This window comes from Cotesia glomerata, linkage group LG9 (genome assembly GCF_020080835.1).
Source record: "Cotesia glomerata isolate CgM1 linkage group LG9, MPM_Cglom_v2.3, whole genome shotgun sequence".
Lineage (NCBI taxonomy): Eukaryota > Metazoa > Arthropoda > Insecta > Hymenoptera > Braconidae > Cotesia > Cotesia glomerata.
The window spans coordinates 6,941,411-6,965,474 of record NC_058166.1 but is presented as its reverse complement, the minus strand read 5'-3'; the positions used below and the strand labels follow the sequence as shown (position 1 = coordinate 6,965,474).

General features: G+C 30.3%; 1 protein-coding gene across 1 annotated transcript; it reads left to right on the top strand.

Annotated features, from left to right (window-relative positions):
• Positions 1-6,789: 6,789 nt before the first annotated feature.
• On the top strand, positions 6,790-8,311 carry LOC123272187. The gene is made up of 3 exons (XM_044738885.1): positions 6,790-7,072; positions 7,296-7,797; positions 8,163-8,311. Exons 1-3 carry the CDS (start codon positions 6,790-6,792, stop codon positions 8,164-8,166), a joined length of 789 nt encoding a protein of 262 aa, XP_044594820.1. The 3' UTR covers positions 8,167-8,311.
• Positions 8,312-24,064: the final 15,753 nt, after the last annotated feature.

Here is a 24,064-nt window from a genome sequence, read left to right as displayed (position 1 = left end):
GAACAATAATTGATTCATAATGAATAGTCATCAGCTGATGATAAATACTATTTCAACTAGTGAAATAATCAATTCATAATATTTATTATTTAAATTTCATATAGCCTGTAATTTTTTTGTAAATCTGCATACATCTTAATGGATATAATTGAATCTAACAAATTTCACACTTCTATAGAACTGGCCTAAATCTACGGACACAGAAAAAAAAATTACTTAAATAAAAATAAGCATTATTTTGACAATAAATTAGTTTATTGAAGATATTCATCAATTTTATTTCTTATCTGAAAAAAATCAAATTTTTCTCTCTGTAACTTTTAAAACAAAATTTCTTGATTTGAAAGAAAAAATAAAAAAATTTTGGATAAAAAACGAATTTTCATCCAGAATTATTCTTCCCAAATCATGAAAAACTTCTTTTAACAAGGAAGTTACTATGAGAAAAATTTTAATTCCTTCAGAAAAGACATGAAATTGTTGACAATTTTCAACAGATTAATTTCTTATTACAACAATGATTTTGTTTATCAAAAAAAATTTTTTTTCTCAGTATAGATTTAAAAAACTCTTGCCCAGGTGGACGTACAAATTTGTATAGAAGCGAATAAAATCTCAAATTAAGGTTACTATTTTTTTGAATTCACTGTATAGAATGAAGTAGAAAATTATTTTAAATAAGTGAAATTTACTTAATTTAAGTCAAGATTAAATTCTTTATTCAAGAACTTTTCTGTTCGATCAAAGATAATGGAGTCTTTGACAAAGAAATTACTGGCTTAAAATATCTACTCTTTCAATGACTCAAATTATTACACATGTACAGTAATGAAATAAAAAAAATAGCTACTCAACTACTGAAATTATGTTTATAAATAAAAATATTTACTTACCCTATAGAAATAAGAGCCAGTCAATACATAAATAAAAAAGTTAACTTGACTCGAGAGAAAAAATCTTAAACCAAAAACATCATTTTGAAGACAATTAATTTCTTGAGTCAAGAAAATAAATTCTTGAACCAAGGTAAGTTTATTAGATTAAAAAATTTTTTCTTGATTCAACAATTTTTAGCTCAATAAATTTATTGTTTTCAAAATGGAATTCTTAGCTTAAGATTTTTTTTTTCTTCAGTTAAGTTAATTTTTGTTATCAGTGTAGGTCCATTTTAATATGTGTATATTATTTTTATTTCTTTATCAGCTACAGAATTATTAAAAATGGAAATAACAATACTTAATAACGTTATTATAAATTTTATTTTATCATTTTAGGAAAGTCGAGACAAATAGGAATTTTTTTCATCAAATTAGCATACAATAAATTATCAAAAAAAAAAATCTCATTATAATCTTATACAAAGTTAATCAATGAATCTAGATAAATATAATTATTTTTACTAATTACAACTAATTAATTAGATATACGCTTACAATACGTATTATTAGGTTAACAGTTCGATTTCACACGTAGGTAAACAAGCGACAGAAAAGTTAAATTGTTCCATTTCTAGAACAACGACTTTTTAATTAATAGATTCGGTACTTACAGCTGCTAATGTATTTATTTTATTTTCTAACACTACTAAATGATCAAGTTTTCTATCTTCAAGGAATGGTTCATTTTTTAATGAGTAATAATAACCAAATAAATAACTTTTTTCGTTAAAATGTGATTTTAATCCAATAAAACTGTTAATTTCAAATATTTGATTATTCTGTAGTAGCACTATATAATTAATTCGTTTTTTCTCGCGACAGTAAGTTTTACTTGTTACTACTTCGTTATTGATAATACATCTATTAAACGTGAAAATTTTCGAATTTTCATCAATTTTAATATTAGAACGTGCAATTGCGAGATTTTGATTAGCTGATAATTGATTTAAAATCGTTGATTTACCTAAAATTTTACAATTATTGATTCGAAAGTTAGATTGAGGTTTCGTTTTCTTTTGTAATATTTTTTCCAAAAATTGCTTCTGATGATAGTCTAAATCATTCCAATGTAAACGTGACAGTTGATCGATTGCACATTTTAATCGAAACGAATCACATATTATTTCTTAACATATGCTAGTATCGTTTGATTAAAATCCTCATAAATAAAAGCACTGTGTGTATACAGAGGACCCCAGTTTTCGACACTAATAGCTAAATGAGATAAAAGATGGACATTAAAGCTCATATACTTTTCTCCATAAAGAGATTGGACACCGAGAATAAATTCATTTAAACATTGGGCAGCATACTTTACTTCAGATTTTAAGATTGATTTTTTAACTAAAATCGAAATACCTTCTACTAACAAAGCCCAATGATCGACAAATTTTTTTGTAAAGAATATTTTTAACAGGGGTAAACTGTACACTAAAAGAAAAACTACCCACTCATGAGCTTTCATGTGAACTCGATCAGATAAAGGTCTTGGTGTTCTAGAGATATCAGATGTTGGACGAAATGACATAATACAGGAATCAATTGAGTCAATTATGTCTCCAAAATAAAATTCTTCATTACAATTTTTTTTGTCAAACCATAAATTTGCGAATTGACGACAAACACCAAGACCAACGCAATGCATCCAGTCAGCATCTAAATTATTTATAATATCGTATGTCGGTAAATCGCAGAGGATGGAGATTTTTTTTATTCCTTTCCTGTCTAATTTTTTTTTTTGCTCAGAATGTAGTAAAGTATCTTCATGATTTCGTAAACCTTCTCCAAAAGGATTGCCATTAATGATTGGATATACTCTTGCATAACCCTTGCCTTTTTTGACTGACTTCCCTTGATTCAAGCATAATCCACAGCCGTATGTGCCATTGAACTGCGTTGAACATCTTACAAGCGGACGAGCAACTGAATCACATACCCCCATCAATACTACCACTTTTTTTTTATAGCAATAGGAAAATCCATCTTTTAATAGATTTTTGGCTTCAGTTACAAATGGTTTCAAATAACTGTTCATATCTTTCGGCTTACCTACTCCAAACCAAATACTCGATAGAAGAATATTATTTCTTCTATCAATAGGGTTCAACTCATTTACGGTACAAAGAACAGGATATACAGATGTATTAGAGCTTTCGAAAACTGGTGCTTCATCCACACTAAAATTGATAGATATCATATTCTCATCGTAAACTTGTTTTTTGTAAATTTTCCCATCGTAAATATCCTCAAAAGTGTATCGATTAATTTTTTGACGCGTTCTTGAATATAAATTATGTGAATCCGTTTGTTCGAATAAGTCTCGAAGCTGATCTTTTAACGGTATTTGTAAAAAAGAACCTTTATTAGATTCATAATCAACTTTTAGCTGACAAGAGTCACAAATATCAGGACGGTTATGTTCACAGCCTAGGTAACTATCGCAATTATTACAAATATAATGAGTCGAAACACGTTGAGAGTAACGCTCCAAAATAATTTTCCAATAGTACTTAGAGCTTTTAGAATCATTTGTTTTCGATGAAATATTTACTAATTTTAAAATATCTTGAGCCACCGTATGAGTTGTGTTATGCCGCCATTTAATTGCCATAACTGAAAGATTATTAATCAGCTGAGTTTTAGGAATTTTCGTTGAATCATGAGTTACTTCGTTATTTACAACGTGAATTGGAGGATTTTTTTCGAGAGCAGTGTTAATTTTATTTTTAATATGATCTTCAAAATGGTTATCTTTATCTATCTCCATATTTACATCAGTTACTTCTTGCAATATTTGTTTTTCATGCTAATAAATAAAAAGGAAACATAATTAAATAATTTTTCTATTGGTTTAACAATTAACGATAAGCCTAAAAGTTAATAAATTTGTAATAACTTTTTATAAATTTTTTGAGTTCTAACAGCACTGATTTAACTTATATATTGGTTTATCAGGAACAAATTCAAGTAACAAGAAATGAAGTTAGGTGACAACATACTGATAAGAAAGTTAACTTAACTCAACAGAAAATATTTTGAATTCAGAATATCATTTTAATGAAAATAATTTTCTTCAGTCGAAAGACAAAATTCTTGACCCAAGAAAAATTTACTCAAACCAAGAATTATTTCTTGACTTAAAATTTTTGTTTCTTGACTCAATAAAATTATTTTTTTTTTTAATGATATTCTTCATTCAATATTTTTTCTCTTGATTTATTAATTTTTCAACGGTGTATTGAATGTTTTTGGACTTACTTTTGGTACAGTAATGTCTTTGTGTTCGCTTGAAAGTTGTCGATCAGTCGTAACTTCATATGTTTTATTGCTTTTTCTTATACAATTTTCCATTTTGCTAATTATTTTATCTAGATCACTTTCTTGTGAAAAAATTTTTTTTGGTATAGTTTTATCAATCCTATAATGCAATAAGAAAAAACTTTTATTTTGTCGACTATTGAAAATAACTTCACAAAATTACGAATAGCTTTTTGAATCAGCATATCAATTTAATGTCGTGAAATTAATATTATTCATTTATATCGAGTAGTTAATAATAATTAATACTGTTTATTTATTCAAATAATGCACTGGATTCAGCGAAAGAGAATAAAAATAGATACAAAAATAGACTAGTGGTACAAAGAACAAGAACTGTGAGTGCTCAAAAAACAATAAACATGTATGGTTTTTCTTTATTTAATATGTTAACAATAGAGACAAAAAATGCAAGTAATTTAGTAATATTTAAAAAATTACTGAGAGAAGAAATAAGAGAAAGAAAAATTTGAAATTGTAGACAGAAATCAAGTGTTGATCTGTGATAAAAGATCTGAGATCTTTTTTTTTTTTATGTATGCTGTAGCTTAAAGCTAAATAAAGAAATTATTATTATTATTATTATTATTATTATTATTATTATTATTATTATTATTATTATTATTATTATTATGTTATTAAATGCTCAGGGGGGTTGTCCCCGAAGTCCGACTCTCCGAGGGCCCAGCCTGAGCTCCATCCATTACTGCTGGACCACTCCGCACAACAAGGCGGTTAGCGGCCACAGCAGGCCAAAGTCATTTCCCTAAGTAGACGGAGGGAACCTAATATTACAGCCTTCTGCATCCTGACAGCCAAGAACTCAGATTTTGACGTGCAAGCTGGAACTTTGGCAAGTGAGGATACAAAAGACTGTTTCATCCCTCCAAGGACGCCAACGATTAGGACGACTAGTTTGACACGGTAACCTGGGTAAAGTTTGCCAATTTCAAATAGGAGATCCTGATATATTTTTCTTTTGTGCTCTTCTTTGGCTGAGATGTTGTGTTCAGCCAGGGCCGAGAACTCAATGACATAAATGTCACGAGTGGCCTTGTCGAAGAGCACAATATCAGGTTTGTTGTGATCGATCCGCCGGGTTATTGCAAATGGCATGTTCCAGTAAATTTTGCAACTGTCATTCTCAACAACCTGGGGAATATCTCCTGGTAGATAAGGCAGCACTGGTGTCATATCAATACCGTAAAAATGACGAAGATAGTAGTACAGTACTCTCAGGGCAGCGTTGTGACGCTGGATATATGTACCTCTCGCCAACACAGGACATGCCGACAAAAGGTGCATGAGCGTCTCCGGGTGTTGTTTACACATCCTACATGACGTGTCCAGAAGCTGCACCTGGAGCACCTTGCTACGGTATTCTAGAGTGTTAATGACACCATCTTGGCAGGCAAATATGAACCCTTCAGTCTCGGACATCAGGCCAGCTGACTTTAAGAAGGAAAAGGTCAGCTGGGTGGACAAGCCATGATCACGCACGTGTTTGAAGTACACGCTGTGCATGGACTTGTCCATCAGTTCGCCTAGGAGTTGTTTTTCCTCGGCGTTCCTGATGACGCTCTTAAATTCTTCCTTTCGGAGTTCCATAAGAGCGTTTATCTCTCCAAGACCAAGGGTTCTTGCTGCATATATAGCTGCCTTATACAAGAACGACCCCTTATGCGCATTTTCATGTTTATGTACGATTTGCATAGAGAAGTCATCCTCGTCTGCAGTGAAATTGACAACCTCGAATGTTAAGCCCAGGACCAAACGATCATGCAGCCACTCCAAACTCTGCAGACCTCTCCCACCGATGGACCGGGAGAGGTATAATCTGGCGACTGATGAATTGGGGTGCATGCTCCGATTCATATTGATAACCTTACGGGTTTTGATGTCGAGATCTCGTAAATCCTTTCGGCCCCATTTCAGGACACCGAAAGAGTATAGTAAGACTGGGACAGCGAGCATGTTAGTGGCGGAGACTTTATTTTTGCCGGAAAGTTCGGAGGACCAAATTTTCTGGAGTCTCCTAACATACTCACTACGGAGAGTTGCTCGGACTTCAGAGACCGCATGCATGCGGTGCTCTTCCATTTCTAGGTATCTATACAACTCTTCGGCGCCTAATTGTCTTAAGGGGTTACATGGGTTTCGTGGGTTCAAAAAATCGATTTTTTTTTTTGGCTCATTGATTTCTACAACATCTCAAGAATATTGTCCTAAATTTTCAAGTCGATCCGAATAATAGTTTTGGAGATACAACCTTAGGAAGGTGTGCGCTCCAAGTCAGGTATAGAAGGGTCAGCGCGCCTCAGGTATAGTGAGCAGCTGCTCGTCTATTGTTTGTCTGTCATTGTTGTATATTACTTTCACTTCATAAGGAAAACTAGTTTGAAATATTTTATTTGGTGATTACTTCTTGAAGCACGAGGTTCATTTGAGGTTATCTCAAGTTTCTATCATATAATTTATTAAAAACGTGGTATTATTTGTGGTTATCTAGTGTCATTTATGAAGTTGATAAACAATGCATAAAATTTCAAGAAAACAGTTAACCGTTGGAGCTCGTAGAAAAGATAGACCGAGAAAAAGGAGACAGTCCTTTAATCCTAAAGATCCGGAAACTGATGATAGTTCCTTCACGAGCACCTCAGCAAAAAAATTAAAAGGTGATGATAAAGAGCACGTGCCAGAAGAGGATACACTCCAATATTCAATCATAGATTTTGCCTTGGTTTTCTCAACTCTCTCATCGTTTGTGCGGTGTTCTAACATTATTGACGATGAAGATAAAGATCAATTGTGTAATGGTAAAGTACAATTTAAGCAATGTTCGAAATTTGGTCTGGGATATAAAATCGTAGTAGAATGTGAACGATGTGATCCAAAATATATTTTATCTTGTCAAAAAATCGGAAGAATGTATGAACTAAATCGCCGGTTCATTTTTGTTATGAGAATATTGGGCTTAGGGCTCGCCGGATGCAAGAAATTCTGCGGTTTGATGGACATAAGCAGTTCATTTTAAACCAGTCTACATACGATTTTATATTGATAAAATACATGAGTGTATTGAGACAGTTACTCAGACTCTATTCTCATCTGCTGCTGAAGAAGAAAAACAATTTACAAATATTGAAAACGATTTACAAGATACGACAGATGTGAGTGTTTCCGGTGACGGTACCAACGGTAACAACGAGAGCTTCAACCAGTTGATCTGGAAAATTACTCCAAAAATACTTCCTGCTGGTTCAAAGATTGTTAATATTGCGGCATTGGTCGCTGCTTGTATCTTCAATGAAGGAACATCAGCTTTATTATTGATTATGCACGGTATGGATTTAAAATTAGGCCGAAACTCCCACGAATATGCCCGAATTTCGGATGAAAACCGTGTATGCGCAGCCGAAAAAAAATCTGCGAGCGAGACTCGCGAAGCCAGAATCCGTCATCGACAGGAGCAAAAGGATGCCCTGGACATTGCAACTGCTGCAGGATCTTTACTTTATGGCCCAGGAATCGACGATTCACTGTAAGTTACAAAAAACATTTTTTTTTCCACTTTTATTGTTACTCAAAACTTTAAACGCGTTTTTCTCGGAACCGTGTTTTCAATGTCGGTTGTCAAATGTTCTCGAAAACTACTCAACCGATCTTGATGAAATTTCACACAGGTGTTCGAGATACAATTTACTCGTGCTTGGACGAAGGATTTTTTTTTTTTTCAATTACAACTATTTAAAAAAAAACAAAATGTCAAGCAAATTTGACCGAAATTTTCATTTTTTTGGAAAAATGTCTGCCAAAACTCCAATTTTTACTTTTTTTTTCTTTCCTTCGTTCAAGCACGAGTTTATGGTCTTAACTAAAAAACTTATTTTTGTTTTTTCATTTTAGATGATTTTGTCAGGAGTTATGCTGACAACGCAGACGCACCTTTTTTCCGAGGGGTCACCGGAAATGACGTCACAATGGAGGAGTTTTAATTTTTTTTTTTTTGAAAATTTTAGAAATTATTCTTTAAATATGTATCTATAAGACAGAAAAAAATTTGAATTAAATAAATAATTTTTTACATAGAAAAAAAAATATTGAAAATAGGCCTTTTTTTACCCGACGAAACCCATGTAACCCCTTAAGGAAATACAGGCAAACATCATAAACGAGCAAATTAATCGAGGGGGTCAAAATGGAAATCCTGATCAAGTAAATGACAAAAAATATTTCGCCCTCTATCTACGAAAACCTCGTGACTACAATGTAAAAAATTTCGGTGTAAAAATAGACCCAGAGAACTTTACACGGCGGTGTAATGTCGAAAAAACGGCGTGAAATTTTTTCGGAGTAAATTATTTATCCGTGTAATTTTAACACAGTGTAATCTTTTTTTTCTACACTACCCCGTGTTACTGGTTATATTTTTCTTTAATTAGCAACATGATCATTTAACATTTTCAAGTATATTTAATTGATAACATATTTTGTTTTTTAGGGAATTCACGTGATTATATTCTAAAAATATACTGTTTAAGAAATTACTTTTTTTAATTTTTTTCAAAATTTTGATTTTTGTTAAAATTTTAATTTTTCTCAAAAGTTTGATTTTTGTTAAAATTTTAATTTTTCTCAAAATTTGGTTTTTGTTATAATGAAAAATACATTTATTATAATTTAAACTTTTTTTGGTGACAAAAAAATTTGAGTACTTTTAGAAATGCTCTAGCATTTAGTGCTCTAACATTGCTCTATTTTGCTCTATTTAATGTTCTAACATTAGCTTTAGTTTATTGAAATAATTCTAGGATTTGAGCTATAGGGAAGGATAGGGCACGACAGCCCTCCTAAGCCGGTTATTATTACTTTTTGTGGCTTTGAATCATCAAATTTCTTTACTTTGCTCCTACTTAGAGTAAATTCACTGAAATTTTGACCAAATTAAAAAAAAAAATATTTTTGGGACACGACAGCTTCTCTTTAAAAACGATAAAAAAAATATTTTTTTTTTGCCAGAAAAATTTTTTGAAGGATAAAAAAGTTTATAAGTATTTTTATTTGTTACTCAAAATTTTCTATAAATACTTTATTTGTATTTCTTTTTTTAGTAAAACGAACCATTTTCTCAATATTTTCAAAAATGTGTAAAAAAAGAAGAAAAAAAACTTGGCGAGATAATACAATTTACATGAGACCAGTTAGAGTAAAATTGTTTAAAAAATGTTAAATATATTACACATAACAATTTTCCTCAATATGATATTTTAATACCAAGCGAATTTGTAGAAATTAAAAAAAAAATTAATTGAAATACATGTTTTTGAAATGGAAAAATTTTAGCGTAAAAAAGGAAGTACACTGAATCAAAATTAAAGACCCAAATTTCTAAGGATTTTTTTTTTTCGATGTGTAAAATAATATTCCAAAATATAAAACAAGGGAAAATTTGTCGTACCATATACAGCACTAATGCGTCATCTAAAGATATATAAAATCAAAACTCATCATTTTCTTGATTAATAAAAGGAAATGAAATGGAATTGAAAAGAATTCGTCCTATGCAATTTGTATGTCCATTAGGGTGTTTCAAAAAAAAGCTAAACGTCATTTTTTTTCTTATGGTGTCAAAAAATAAATAGTAAATCTAGAAATAAAAATCTTGATCTTAAAAGTAGCTCTTATCTAACATCAATTGTAAGGTTTGCCTCAATTGATTTTTATATTTTCCAATGAAATAATATGAAAAAAAATTTTTAAACTTTGGAATTTTTCTTTTATCAGAAATGATCGTATGAAATGTGAAATATTTTCAAAAAATAGTATTCTGATTATTTTGAATTAATTTACATTTAAATGGTGATAACTTACGAACCACAAAGATATTATAAAAATTTATGGTAAATAATTTGTAAAAAATTTAACGTTTCTTAAAAATGATTCCATTATGTTTTCCGATTACGTTGATACCTTGATACCAAAAATTTGTAAGAAATTTTATGTAGAGCATCTAATTTCCTACAAAATTATGTATTGCACTCATTCATACGTCCACTCCTAGTTAAGCAAAAAAATTCCAAATATACAAAAAATTTTCCCATGTTCTTCAAACGGAAAACGTAAAAATAGATCAAATCAAACCTTAAAACTGATATTTTAAGAGCTCGTTTGAAGATAAAAATTATCATTGTTAAATAAACTATCAATTTGTGGACACCAAAAGAAAAAAAAAAAATAAAATTCGCCTATTTTAAAAACGCCTCAATCTCTATATTGTATTAATATATAGAATTAAAATTTCATATTGAACAACCTCTTTTCTATTTTTTTTTATAATAAATAATTTTATTTGTATTTTTTTTTCAAATTTTAAAATTTCATTATAAAAAAAATTTTGTTTATAACTTTTTCTTGATGATTCATTTTCCATGAGATATAAAGATGGGCCTGAAATAGTCTAAGTGGTTGAATACTTTAAATTGACAACTATTAAAAAAAAAATTTTTTTAACTTCCCGCTAAAAATTGAAAATTTTTTTAAATTCGGGAAGTTATTGTTTTTACCCCGTTTTTCGAAAATCGAGTTTTCATCAGATCTCGACGTTTTGAGGTCCTAGGAAGCTTCCCTGACTATTCCCGCGATGATGTCCGTACGTCTGTATGTGTGTGTGTGTGTGTGTGTGTGTGTGTGTGTGTGTGTGTGTGTGTGTGTGTGTGTGTGTGTGTGTGTGTGTGTGTTTGTGTGTGTATATGTAAACCTCTTATAACTTCTGAACGGCTTGACAGATTTCATCGCGATTGGTGTCATTCGAAAGAGCTTCGCCAAACTTAGATTTCCTGTAAGTTGGAACCGATTCGGACCGGTAGATTTCGAGAAATTGCAAAAAAAGTGAAAGTGAAAAAAAAAATTTTTTTTTCATTTTTTCTAAATATCTCCGAATTGGCTGAACCGATCGACTTCAAAAACTTTCCAGCTCTTCACCTTGAAAACCCGCATCGATGGCCACCAAATTCGTCAGAATCGGTTGATGCGTTCGTGAGATATCGTTGTCGAAAAAAATCAAAAAAAGTGTTTTTTTGTAATAACTCCAAAATGTTTTATCAGATCAATTTTTTCGTCCTGAACTTTTTCATAGAGCTCAAAAAAGTACATCGATCGCCGCCAACCACGTGAAAATCGGTTGATTTATTCAAAAGTTACAGCAGTTTGAAAATTAAAAAACTCGTGTTTCATCGAACTTTGATAAGATTTTTGAACTTGGAGAGCTCAAAATGACACAAAAATTATATTTTTGAGCTCGAAGAGCTCAAAAAAGTAATAAGTGTGATTATAAGCGCTTAGATTTGGGATAAGCGGGAAGTTGCCAGGATGGCCTTCAGGGTCAACCGTTTCCTAATTTTTTTTATTAAATTTTTCGAGGTGGTCTATAAGCCCCAGGTATTGAATATTGGTCAAAAAATGAGTAAATACATCAGATTTGTGATAATTTGGCAAAAAAACAAAAAAAAATTTTTGACCAAATTTTTAAGGTGGGCCGTTATGCCCTTCAGGACCATCGTACCCCTACCTTCCCTAAAGTATTAAATGATCTCTCGATAAATTGCCCTGTACTTTCTTAAACATTGAAATTTTTAACGATATAAACTTTTCCTGATGTTACATTCATCGATAGATTTCATTTGAGTACCCACTCGAGTTTTTCATATATTTTATATATAGAGAAATTATATGGTACCAATTATTTATATATGATATATTGTATACAATATAAAATCTACACACGAATAGGATGATTAAATTAAGTTAAGAGAAAAATAAATAAATTTAAATAATTCTAGTTAGAGCTAGAGCATTACTAAATTTATCATTTTTTAAATTTCATAATGATAACAAAATGATTTTTATAAATTTGAATTTTGTTTATACTAACATTCTTAAACTTTGTATGGAGTACTAATAGTTATGTAAATGACGATCAACATTGAAGTTTGAGAACTATATTTTGTGCAATGACGCAATATTTGAATGATTAAATTTAATTTTTTAACACAAAATTTCTGTACATTATATTTTCATATACGTTTAACGTTATAAGAATTTCAAATTCATACTACCTAAATTTAATATAATATTTGGTGTAATTTTTACACCAAAACTTTTACACCGAATCATTTACTCTACACCGAGTCCAAAAAAATTTTTACAGTGTACATTTTTTCCGAAATTGAGGTTATTAGTGAAATATATTCCTTAGCACTTCTAATACACGTTTTTTATGATTTCCCGAAAATGGCCGTTTTTCAGATACGAGGTTTACGCAGAAAGGGGTCGATTTGCGCTATCTTTCTCACAAAAAGGGCACAGAATTCAAATGCCTTAATTAGAAATATGATAAAAATTACTACACGCGCTAGGGAGAAACGTAGGACATTTCAGCCTGCGTGTTTGCCATCCTCGCCTGCTGCTCACAAGTCAATTTTACTCATGGGTTGAATTGTCCTTTTAACCTAACATTTGAATTGTACTGTCCTTTCAACTTGATATTTTTGCAATTAAGAGAAATAACACGCAATATTTTACATAGCATTTTTATTAATTTATTTTTGTATAAGAAATCAAAAAGCATTATGAGTTATGTATTTTTAAATTTTACAAATTGTTTTAAATTAAAGCTTAATTTGTAGGTTGAAATCGGTCATGAAGGCTCTGGAGTATTGGTTTCACGTGCACAATGGGAAACTGCCAACTCAAGAAATTCTTTTCAAAATATGGCAGTTTCGTTAGTAAGCTCATTATTCGAAAATGAAGTTTTATTAGCGAGTAACTTGAGAGGCGGAAAAAGCAGGATTGATAAAAATGCTCAACGAAAACCAGGGTTGGATGCAACCATTATTTCTGCGATTACGGGTGAATTATTATTTCTTTATTATACGTAAAAATTGTTTCAGCACTTGCTTTGAAAGTTTAAATTTGAATCATTCTTCTACGTTACAAATGTCTATTTTAATATGAGAAAAATTCCTATCATAGCATCATAAAAATATCCAAGTTATAAAAATTTGAACTATGTTGACAAAGAAAATTTTCCTATGATAAAATAGGAAAATTTCAATAATAACATGAGTATTTTTACGATTCAACATAGAAATTTGTTATATATTGAAATAGAAGTTTTTTTTTCATGCTGATATTAAAATTTTTATTATTTAAATGTGATATATTAAAGGTTTATTTTATATTAACATAGGAGCTTTTCCTATGTTACACAGTCATTTTTCCAATACTAGTTTAGTAAAAATGACTATGTGAACTAAATAATACTTTGTATGTTCACATAGAAAATTTTACTATGCTTTATTGAAATTTTTCTAATATCTACAAAGTAAAACTTGCCATGTCATCATAGGAATTTTCCCCAATCATAAATAATAAAAATTTCCATATTATTTTTCTTCCGTGTAGAGATGAGAGTGAATGTGACGATTGTAAGTATGATTCTAATTTGAAAACTTATAATACATTGCCTGAAGCATTTATCTAGTTGAATGTGTTATTTTCTTTTTTGTTAAACATGTTCGTATTAAAATATTCACACTTCATAATGAACTTTTTTTAAGTTTATTAAATATTGATAATTCATAACTAATTCAGTAATGACTCAGATAAATAGCACAAGCGGAAAGTGTAACACTATTATGATCTTCATTTCATTCTACACTGTTCTCTGTTTCTTTTTTTTTTATTTTTGCAAGTTAATAAATTTTATAATTTATATGAATTTATTATAAATATTATATGTATTATTTTAGAAACTGTCAAAAATAAATTTCCGGCAGATTACAAAAGAACTTTATTTGGTATGGCAATCAACAATCATTTAACTGATTTACGCCGGAAAAATAAAGTAGCTGCTGCTGCTGTTGCTGATGCTGCCGTTGGTGATGAAGGACAAAACCAACAAGGATAATATCATTGCAATTTGGGTTGCAATGTGATTAGTGTTAAAATTAAAAATGTTATTAATGTTAAAATTTCTTTGTCTTAACTATAAAAGACTTATGTGTTGAATTAACAGAATTTATATAAAAAAAAGTGTCAAATAAATTCACAAAAATATTTAACGAATGACCTAAAATTTTTTACTACATAATATAGTGAATTAATTATTATCATTTCTGTATACTAATTAAGTTCACTTTTAGTATGTATCATTATAGTCTAAGAGCCGGTGGGAGATCGACCTTCACCGATCTGATAACCAGATGAGACATATTTTTTATCGAATATAATTTATAAACAAATATGCCTATAATTACTTGCCTATCTGAAAGTGCTCATGGCTATTTTTAATTAAATTAACTTTAATCGATTTTTTTTTTATCACTTTCATTCCTCATTTTTATCACTTCATTTTTATCACTTCATGCCTCAGTAGGCTTGCCTACTCATTTTTGTGTATAGCTACCTGGCAAGCCAATGTGAACAGGTAAGTCAATATAGGTGACTCCATCGTTCTGCTAACTTATCGAAAGTTATATCAAATTTTAGATTATTTTATTACAAAATCAGTCATATAGACTTGCCTGCAAAAAATCATACTTAAAGCACTATTGCCTAGCTAAAAACTTTTAGAGTTTTAGCCATCTGATAGGTGCGAGAGAGAAAGTAGAGCGTCCGAAGTCTATCCCTTGCGGATTTCAAATTTTTCTGGAAACACTCAAAGAACATTCAAAAATTATTACGTAACTTTGTGAATTTCATAGTGTTTCCAGAGTAGATTTGTGCCCTGTTTCCAGAATAAACCCAGAGTCGATCTATTATGTTAACCTAGAATAATCAAAATGTAACCGCGATCGTTCTAGAGTATTCCCAAAGTATTTTCAAATCAGAAATTGAATAGTCCAATCTTCACACTGATAAAAGGATTTGTTTATAGTTAAAAATATTTGTTAATATTTAACAAATCATTTATTAGAGACCATTTTTTAGTCCTTAAAAAATATTTCTTAGTATTTAAAAAGATTTATTAATATTTAATAAATGAATATTCGATTTTTTAAATACAAACAAATCATTTTAAATACTAAGAAATATTTGTTTAATACTAAAAAGTGGTCTCTAATAAATGATTTAACTATTAACAAATCTTTTTTAATACAAATAAATCCTTCTATCAGTGCATTACAGAACGGTACCAAAATATTTCTCGACTGGTTTTAAATATGTTTCAAAGTGTTTACAGAGTGGGGCCAGACTGAATTTATACTTTTTCTTGAATGGATACAATGTGTTTTCTTGAATTATGCATAGCATTCCCGATGAAAAAAGATTTTGTCTAATTATATATAATCATGCATAATCGTCCATATATGATCCAAAAAATGGCCAGATCTAATCATATCTAATTATATCCCGTGAAAAAAATACTCTGAGCAGGCCCAATATAAAATTGGCAATATCAGACTTGATCAGGGTTGATATGGCCATACCAAGATGTGGACAAACCTGAAGCCTAAGTAAAAGTGATAAATAAAGTTATATTTATAATAAAGTTGATACAACATTCATTTTAGTTGTTTGTACAACTTTATTCAAAAACAGATACTCTCTGTATTAGAGTACAAAAATTCTACTCTTTTTTTAACTTAACACTTCAAAGTCAAGTATCTAGAAAGGGAACAATTCTGCGGCCATACGCCATCTATCGAAGACTTTTAATACTAGTTTCGACAGTGCGGAACATGTGATTGCTCCATGGTAATGTCTTTTATTTGTAACTAATTAATATGTTGTCAGATTTATAAATATTTCATTGAATATTTTTAATTTTTTCCAAAATTCTCAAATAATTTTAATAATACATGAATAAATAACTGAAAATTACATTTCATGATAAATTTATAAATCATACACAAAAGATTTTTTCATTTGGCATAATATTGCATGAAAAAGAATAATAATATCAATTCCATATTGTATTTGAAAAATAAAAAAAAAAATTTACTTTTTGTAAATTTTAAACCGGATAAAACACGGTAACCGATTAGCTCTACAACAGTAATTTTTTTTTTACGTTTCTTGAAAATGTAGAGAATTTGAAAAATATGTAAAATTTATTTATTTTTATTTAATTAATAAAAAAATTAATTTTTTAAATAAAAAATTCTAAAATATTAATTTCTCAATTAAAAAAAATTTTGTCAAAAAATTGAAAAGTACATAATTAATTGAAGAGTTTTGGAGCAACTTTGAAGATTTTTTTTTTAATTCATACATTTTACCATTTTTATAATTTATGCCGTAAATCTGCCATTAAATATATTAATAAAAAAAATTAAAAATGTCGCGTTACAGATGCAATAAGGACGTATAAAAATTAAACGCCCATATATGGCACCCAGGAACCATAAGGACGTATAATAAAAATTCAATTTTTTTTCTGTCCAATAAAATTTTTAGTTTGGAAAAAAATTTTTTTTTTGCATTTCTCGACGTTTCAGGTAAAAATAAATTGATTCCCAAAAAAAAAATTTTTATTATACGCCCTTTTATGGTATCTGTAATGCGACATTTTTAATTTTTTCTATTTAATATATTTAAAGGCAGATTTACGGTATAAATTATAAAAATGGTAAAATTTATGAATTTATAAAAAAAAATCTTCTAAGTTGCTCTAAAACTCTTCAATTAATTATGTACTTTTCAATTTCTCACAAAATTTTTTTTAATTGAGAAATTGATATTTTAGAATTTTTTATTTAAAAAATCAATTTTTTTATTTATTAAATGAAAATAAATAAATTTTACATATTTTTCGAATTACTCTACATTTTTAAGAAACAAAAAAAAAATTACTGTTGTCGTAACCAATCGGTTACCGTGTTTTATCCGGCTTAAAATTTACAAAAAGAAATTTTTTTTTTTATTTTTTAAATACAATATGGAATTGATATTATTATTCTTCTTCATGCAATATTATGACAAATGAAAAAATCTTTTGTGTATGCTTTATTAATTTATCATGGAATGTAATTTTTAGTTCTTTATTCATGTATTATTAAAATTATTTGAGAATTTTGGAATTATATATAGACCTATATATTATCAGATCTGATTATATATAACTTATATATGATAATAAATGGAGTTTAATGGATAATCCTGTTTGGGATTATGGTAATAATGCTTGACCCGCATGCTTCGCCTATGCTTCACCCGGCGAACAGCCAGGTATGATCATATCTAATTAAAAAACTACACGAAAATTATATTTTTGAGCTCGAAGAGCTCAAAAACGTAATAAGTGCAATTTTGAGCGCTTTATTACCAAAGTAGCGGGAAGTTGCAGGGATGGCCTTCAGGGTCAACCGTTTTCCTAATTTTTTTTACAACATCTTTTATAACTTTTAGGGCTTTATTTCAAGTATCGTTTCTTAAGAAAAATGTTATCAAAAAATCTTTTACTTTGAAATTGAATTTTTCATCAATTTGGCGCGCAAACTTTTTTTTGTTAGGCAAATTTAAAAAATTCCGGTAATTAATTTACTACTACAATGCATGAAGCGTTCATGCTAGTTGAATTTTTTGGATTTAGATGATCTCATAACAATAAATAATATATTTATTTGTCACATTTATAGTAATTTCTTTACATCGTGATTTTTTAGAATAATACAAAATTTCCAATCTGTTGCAATTATACGGATCGGTTGTTGTAAATATAACGACAAAAATAGCGATAACTAATGATTTCATAACCGATCATTAATTATATTAGACTTAATTCCGATTTATTTCCGATTGATTCAAACGTATTCTTTGCCATTCTTATAACGAAGAATGGTAAATAAATCATGACATATGCTTAGATAAAATTCAAAATACAATTATAATAATTAAATAATATTTTATCAACTTATAAACTTCCTGAATAATAATTAAAACGAAAATTTTATTGCTGAATATATATGCATTATAGAAACTCTAGTTCTACTTTGATTCTATTGTGGACCCACTACTGCATCCAATGTGATTTACTTGAAATCAATAGTCAAACCACTTTAAAACAATTTTGGATCCGCTGCGAAATTTTTCTTATTACACTCTGAAAACACTTTGATTCCATTTAAAATCCATTTCGGAACCATTTAATTTCTATCTTGGAAAAACATTGCAAACATTCTGGGTTTACTTTGAAACCTCTCTGAAAGCAGCGCACAAACCCATTCTGGAAACATACTGGAACCAATATATTTTCAAACTGTTTCCACTCTGACGCTGGTTCCAGAGTGATTCCAGAGTGACCATAGGGTCGCGAGGGATGTGGTAGAACAGGACACAACATAGCAGCTGCAAGCTACCTGACCGTTGAATGTATCCGAGTGCGCATGCTCGTGTATAGTCGAAAATCATTTATTAGTGACAACACGTGCTAAATAAATATTTGAATTTCATTTTTTTATGTATTTTTTATACTTTGTAATAAATGGTTCTAACATGTACCTGAAGATCCGATCGTTTTTTTATGAACGAAAATAAAAAAAAAATTTTTTTTGCTTTTGAAACTGAAAATAGTTTTTCGGCTCCAAAAAAATACAAATAGCCCTAAAAATGATATATTGACCCCTCTAAAAAGCAAAGCTACCCTCACAGCCACCCCAAAGACTTCAGAATTTTTTTCAAAACTTCTAAAAAAATCCTTGCGAGGGTCCTTGGAGGCTGCCGATTTTTTAGAGCACTTCTAGTACCCCCCTACATAATACAAAAAATCATTAGGCCGCTAACACCTCCGGAACTACCCTTCCAGCCATCCTAAAGACCCATAAATTGAAAAAAAATGTAGAAAAAATCCTTTCAAGGGTCCTTGGAGGCTGCCGATTTTTTAGAGTACTCCTAGTATCCCCCCACAATATATAAAAAATAATCAGGCCGCTAACACCCCCAGAACTACCCTTCCAGCCACCCTAAAGACTTATGAATTGAAAAAAAATGTAGAAAAAATCCTTTCAAGGGTCCTTGGAGGCTGCCGATTTTTTAGAGCAGCCTGATTATTTTTTATATATTGTGGGGGGGTACTAGGAGTGCTCTGAAAAATCGGCAGCCTCCAAGGACCCTTGAAAGGATTTTTTTTTAATTTTTGAAAAAAATTCATAAGTCTTTAGGGTGGCTGGAAGGGTAGTTCTGGGGGTGTTAGCGGCCTAATGATTTTTTGTATTATGTAGGGGGGTACTAGAAGTGCTCTAAAGAATCGGCAGCCTCCAAGGACCCTTGAAAAGATTTTCTTTTAATTTTTGAAAAAAATTCATAAGTCTTCGGGGTGGCTGGAGGGCTAGTTCCGGGGATGTTAGCGGCCTGATGATTTTTTGTATTATGTGGAGGGGTACTAGGAGTGCTCTAAAAAATCGGCAGCCTCCAAGGACCCTTGGAAGGATTTTTTCGGAATTTTTGAAAAAAATTCCTAAGTCTTCGGGGTCGCTGTAGGGGGAGTTCCGGGGGTGTTAGCAGCCTGATTATTTTTTGTATTATGTGGGGGGGTACTAGGGGTACTCTGAAAAATCGGCAGCCTCCAAGGATCCTTGAAAAGATTTTTTTCGAATTTTTGAAAAAAATTCCTTAGTCTTCAGGGTGGCTGGAGGGGTAGTTCCTGGGGTGTTAGCGGCCTGATAATTTTTTGTATTATGTGGGGGGGGGTACTAGGGGTACTCTAAAAAAGCGGCAGCCTCCAAGGACCCTTGAAAGGATTTTTTTTTAATTTTTGAAAAAAATTCATAAGTCTTTAGGGTGGCTGGAAGGGTAGTTCCGGGGGTGTTAGCGGCCTGATTATTTTTTATATATTGTGGGGGAATACTAGGAGTACTCTAAAAAATCGGCAGCCTCCAAGGACCCTTGAAAGGATTTTTTCTACATTTTTTTTCAATTTATGAGTCTTTAGGGTGGCTGGAAGGGTAGTTCCGGAGGTGTTAGCGGCCTAATGATTTTTTGTATTATGTAGGGGGGTACTAGAAGTGCTCTAAAAAATCGGCAGCCTCCAAGGACCCTCGCAAGGATTTTTTTAGAAGTTTTGAAAAAAATTCTGAAGTCTTCGGGGTGGCTGTGAGGGTAGTTTTGCTTTTTAGAGGGGTCAATATATCATTTTTAGGGCTATTTGTATTTTTTTGGAGCCGAAAAATTATTTTCGGTTTCAAAAGCAAAAAAAATTTTTTTTTTATTTTCGTTCATAAAAAAACGATCGGATCTTCAGGTACATGTTCTAACAACATAAATGTATTAAATTTTTTTTTCTATATAGATTGATTTTTTTTATTTTTTATACTAATATTTTAAAAGTAACAGTTATTCTTTCCCGCTTTACGGCATTTCTTTCATTTAAAATAATAAATAAATTATTCTCTGTTTAATCTTTAATAAAAAATATAGATTTTTTTATAATTTTTTAATTTTACAATTTAGCTTTAAAATGATAAAAAGTTTTGTTGAATTAGTTTTTTTTTATTTATTTATTAATATATTAATATAATAAAATATTAATATATCAACTTATTTATTTTTGAGTTTTGCATAGCTGTAAGTACGTATAGTGTGAAATAATATAAAAATTGTAATCGAAATTAGTTATAATAAATTGGAGTTCAAAATTAATGACAAGTGTAAATAAATGCTGTTCTGTCACTCACATGTACACGAGCATGCGCACTCGGATACATTCAACGGTCAGGTAGCTTGCAGCTGCTATGTTGTGTCCTGTTCTACCACATAGACTTCGGACGCTCTACTTTCTCTCTCGCACCTATCAGATGGCTAAAACTCTAAAAGTTTTTAGCTAGGCAATAGTGCTTTAAGTATGATTTTTTGCAGGCAAGTCTATATGACTGATTTTGTAATAAAATAATCTAAAATTTGATATAACTTTCGATAAGTTAGCAGAACGATGGAGTCACCTATATTGACTTACCTGTTCACATTGGCTTGCCAGGTAGCTATACACAAAAATGAGTAGGCAAGCCTACTGAGGCATATTCTGTGTGTTAAAAACTAACAGTGAAATAAAATTCATTTGGTTATCAAAAGAATGAAAGTGATAAAAAAAAATCGATTAAAGTTAATTTAATTAAAAATAGCCATGAGCACTTTCAGATAGGCAAGTAATTATAGGCATATTTGTTTATAAATTATATTCGATAAAAAATATGTCTCATCTGGTTATCAGATCGGTGAAGGTTGATCTCCCACGGTCTCCTCTACTATTAGCCATTTAACTACTTTAATAATAATACTTACCTTAAAAAATTAAATAAAAGTTCGTTTATATCGTTAATTATCGAAAAAATAAAAATAAAGTATCGTTACAGGTCATTTGAAATTTTGCTGTTTTCAAGTCTTCAGTATAGAACTAATTTCTTTTAGTAAAACTATCAAGAAAATTAGACAAACGGTTAACAAAGATGGTCAGTGCAATTCATTTATCATATTTTTACTATTTTTCAACCGTAAAAAATGGCCAAAAATATTTTTGCTTAATAAATTTTAATTCTTTTCCACATTCTGTCGTGACGTACAAGCACAGGTGTAAAAATAGTTTAAATAATTTTCAATACTACTTAGAATGCTGAGAGCTAATGGAGGGTTAATTTTAAGAAATTAAATTTAAGAAAACATACTCTAAATCTATTTTGATATTTTCAATTTTACAGACAGAAAGTCAACAAATTTTATACAGTTTATTATGTTGTCACATATTTAAAAGAAATATATTTTCAAATATAAGTAAATGGAATATATAGCATCATATATGATATATCTTATATCCTACGATATATCTAACTTTATATAAATAATATATTTTTTCAGTATAAAAAACAATATATTGTTAGAATATATCACGGTATATAATGGTATATTTTAATGTAGATACATGCTTTTAGGTACATAGCCAATTATTAAAAGCATATACCAGACATATATGGGACACATACATTGCATGACTTTATAAAATTATATATAAAATCGGCTAAAATCTTTATATGATTATTTACAATAAAAAATATATTTTATCATATATATTTTAGTTGCAACAATATATTTTTCCATATATTTTAACCATATATTGTTTTTTCATACGGGACATCAAAAATAGTTCAAACGTTTGAAACATTTGTTCGCTTAAATTTTGAACCACTTGTACAAAAGCTTTTACAATTTGTTGCGGAGGCAACAAAGCAAGCAGCAAAATTTTCGTAAAGATGCGAACTTCATAGACTGCGTTTCTTGCACGTAGATCGATTGTCTCCATTGCATTGTTATACAACAACTGAAACAAATAAAAATAATTATTATCATAAATCAGTTTAAGGTAGATGGTCATAAATGCAAAATTTTGAGTTTTCGGAATTTGAAATATAGATAATAGAATATGCATCATATATACTGTTGAAATTTGAAATTAATTGACCACACCAGAAATGACATAATTGTACAGTTAAATAAAAATAATCATTAGTAAAAGCGAATAACTATATGTCCCGAGTGAACTACATAAATGAGAAAAAATCATGATTACTAAGTTAAAAACTAGCAACTTAAACTCACATGACTGTATGCATCAAACGTTCCTTTTAGTCTTGTCGCTGGATAGCGCCATTGCAACGCTGTAAATAATTTATTATGAAAATCATAATAAATTTTTTCTGGTTGAACGTCACCCAACACCTCTGACAAACCATTTCTCACAAGCTTGCTGTAATCTTCAAGGGAATCAGTAGATGAACAGGGGGACTTTACCCCCTCGGTAAAACAGATTGTGGGTTCTGATCCGAACTATTTACCGACAGGTGGTAAGTGATATTTGCGATTTTCGGTAGGTATCTGCTTTACCAACGGTCGGTAATTTACCGTCGGTCGATGCGTTGCCGGTATTTTTTGTCGACTTTCGGTGTTGGGGGGGGGGGTAAGTCAGCCATTTCGGGCCGACGTAAGTCCGCCATTTCTGGCCGACTCCGCCTCAGCCCTTTATTGCTATTTTGCAGTCGCAATTACGCTTCTATTTTTTGGGTATAGTATGATCACTTACCCCTTTTTCATATCTTGACGGTTAAATTTTCTTGTTTTAAGTTATGTAAAGTGTGGATCATCAAATAATTAACTCATGATTTTACATCTTTCTGTTCAGTCTATTCTGATTGTTCTTGTGAGCTTTAAATACTAGCACAATGGAATACATAATCGATTTTAATGGTTTCATTATACCAGATGGTGTGTTCGTTGTTAAAGAAATATGTGTAATACTAGTTCGTAATGAATCCTTGACTTACAACGTCTACGATTGCGAGCATTATGTGTTTCGACCACCTGAAAAATACATCAATGCATTGATCATGCGTGAAAATCAAGATCAAGACGGAAATAAACATGGTATTTTGTGGGATTGTGGTGCATCACCTTATGAATTTTTCGAACAAAAACTCAAGGTTTGGGTGCAAAATGCTCGCTATTTTTACGTTCTTGGATCTCAAAAATACAAGTGGCTGCAACATCTAATTGATAATGCTGTTCCAATCATTGATATTGAACACATGAGATTTTATTCACCTGACAATGTGGAAGATTTTGCAAAAGTGAGGTGTCCGATTCGTGAGTTTCATTCTAAAAGAGGGAGGTTCGCATGTGCATTTCAAAATGCACAACAACTCAAGCATTGGTTTATGGACTATTGGGGAGTTGAACCATCTTATGGAAAATCAGTGCAAATATTTTATCAACTGGCTGATCTCCGTAAAATGCATCCTGTTGACATTGCTTGCCTAGATGATCAT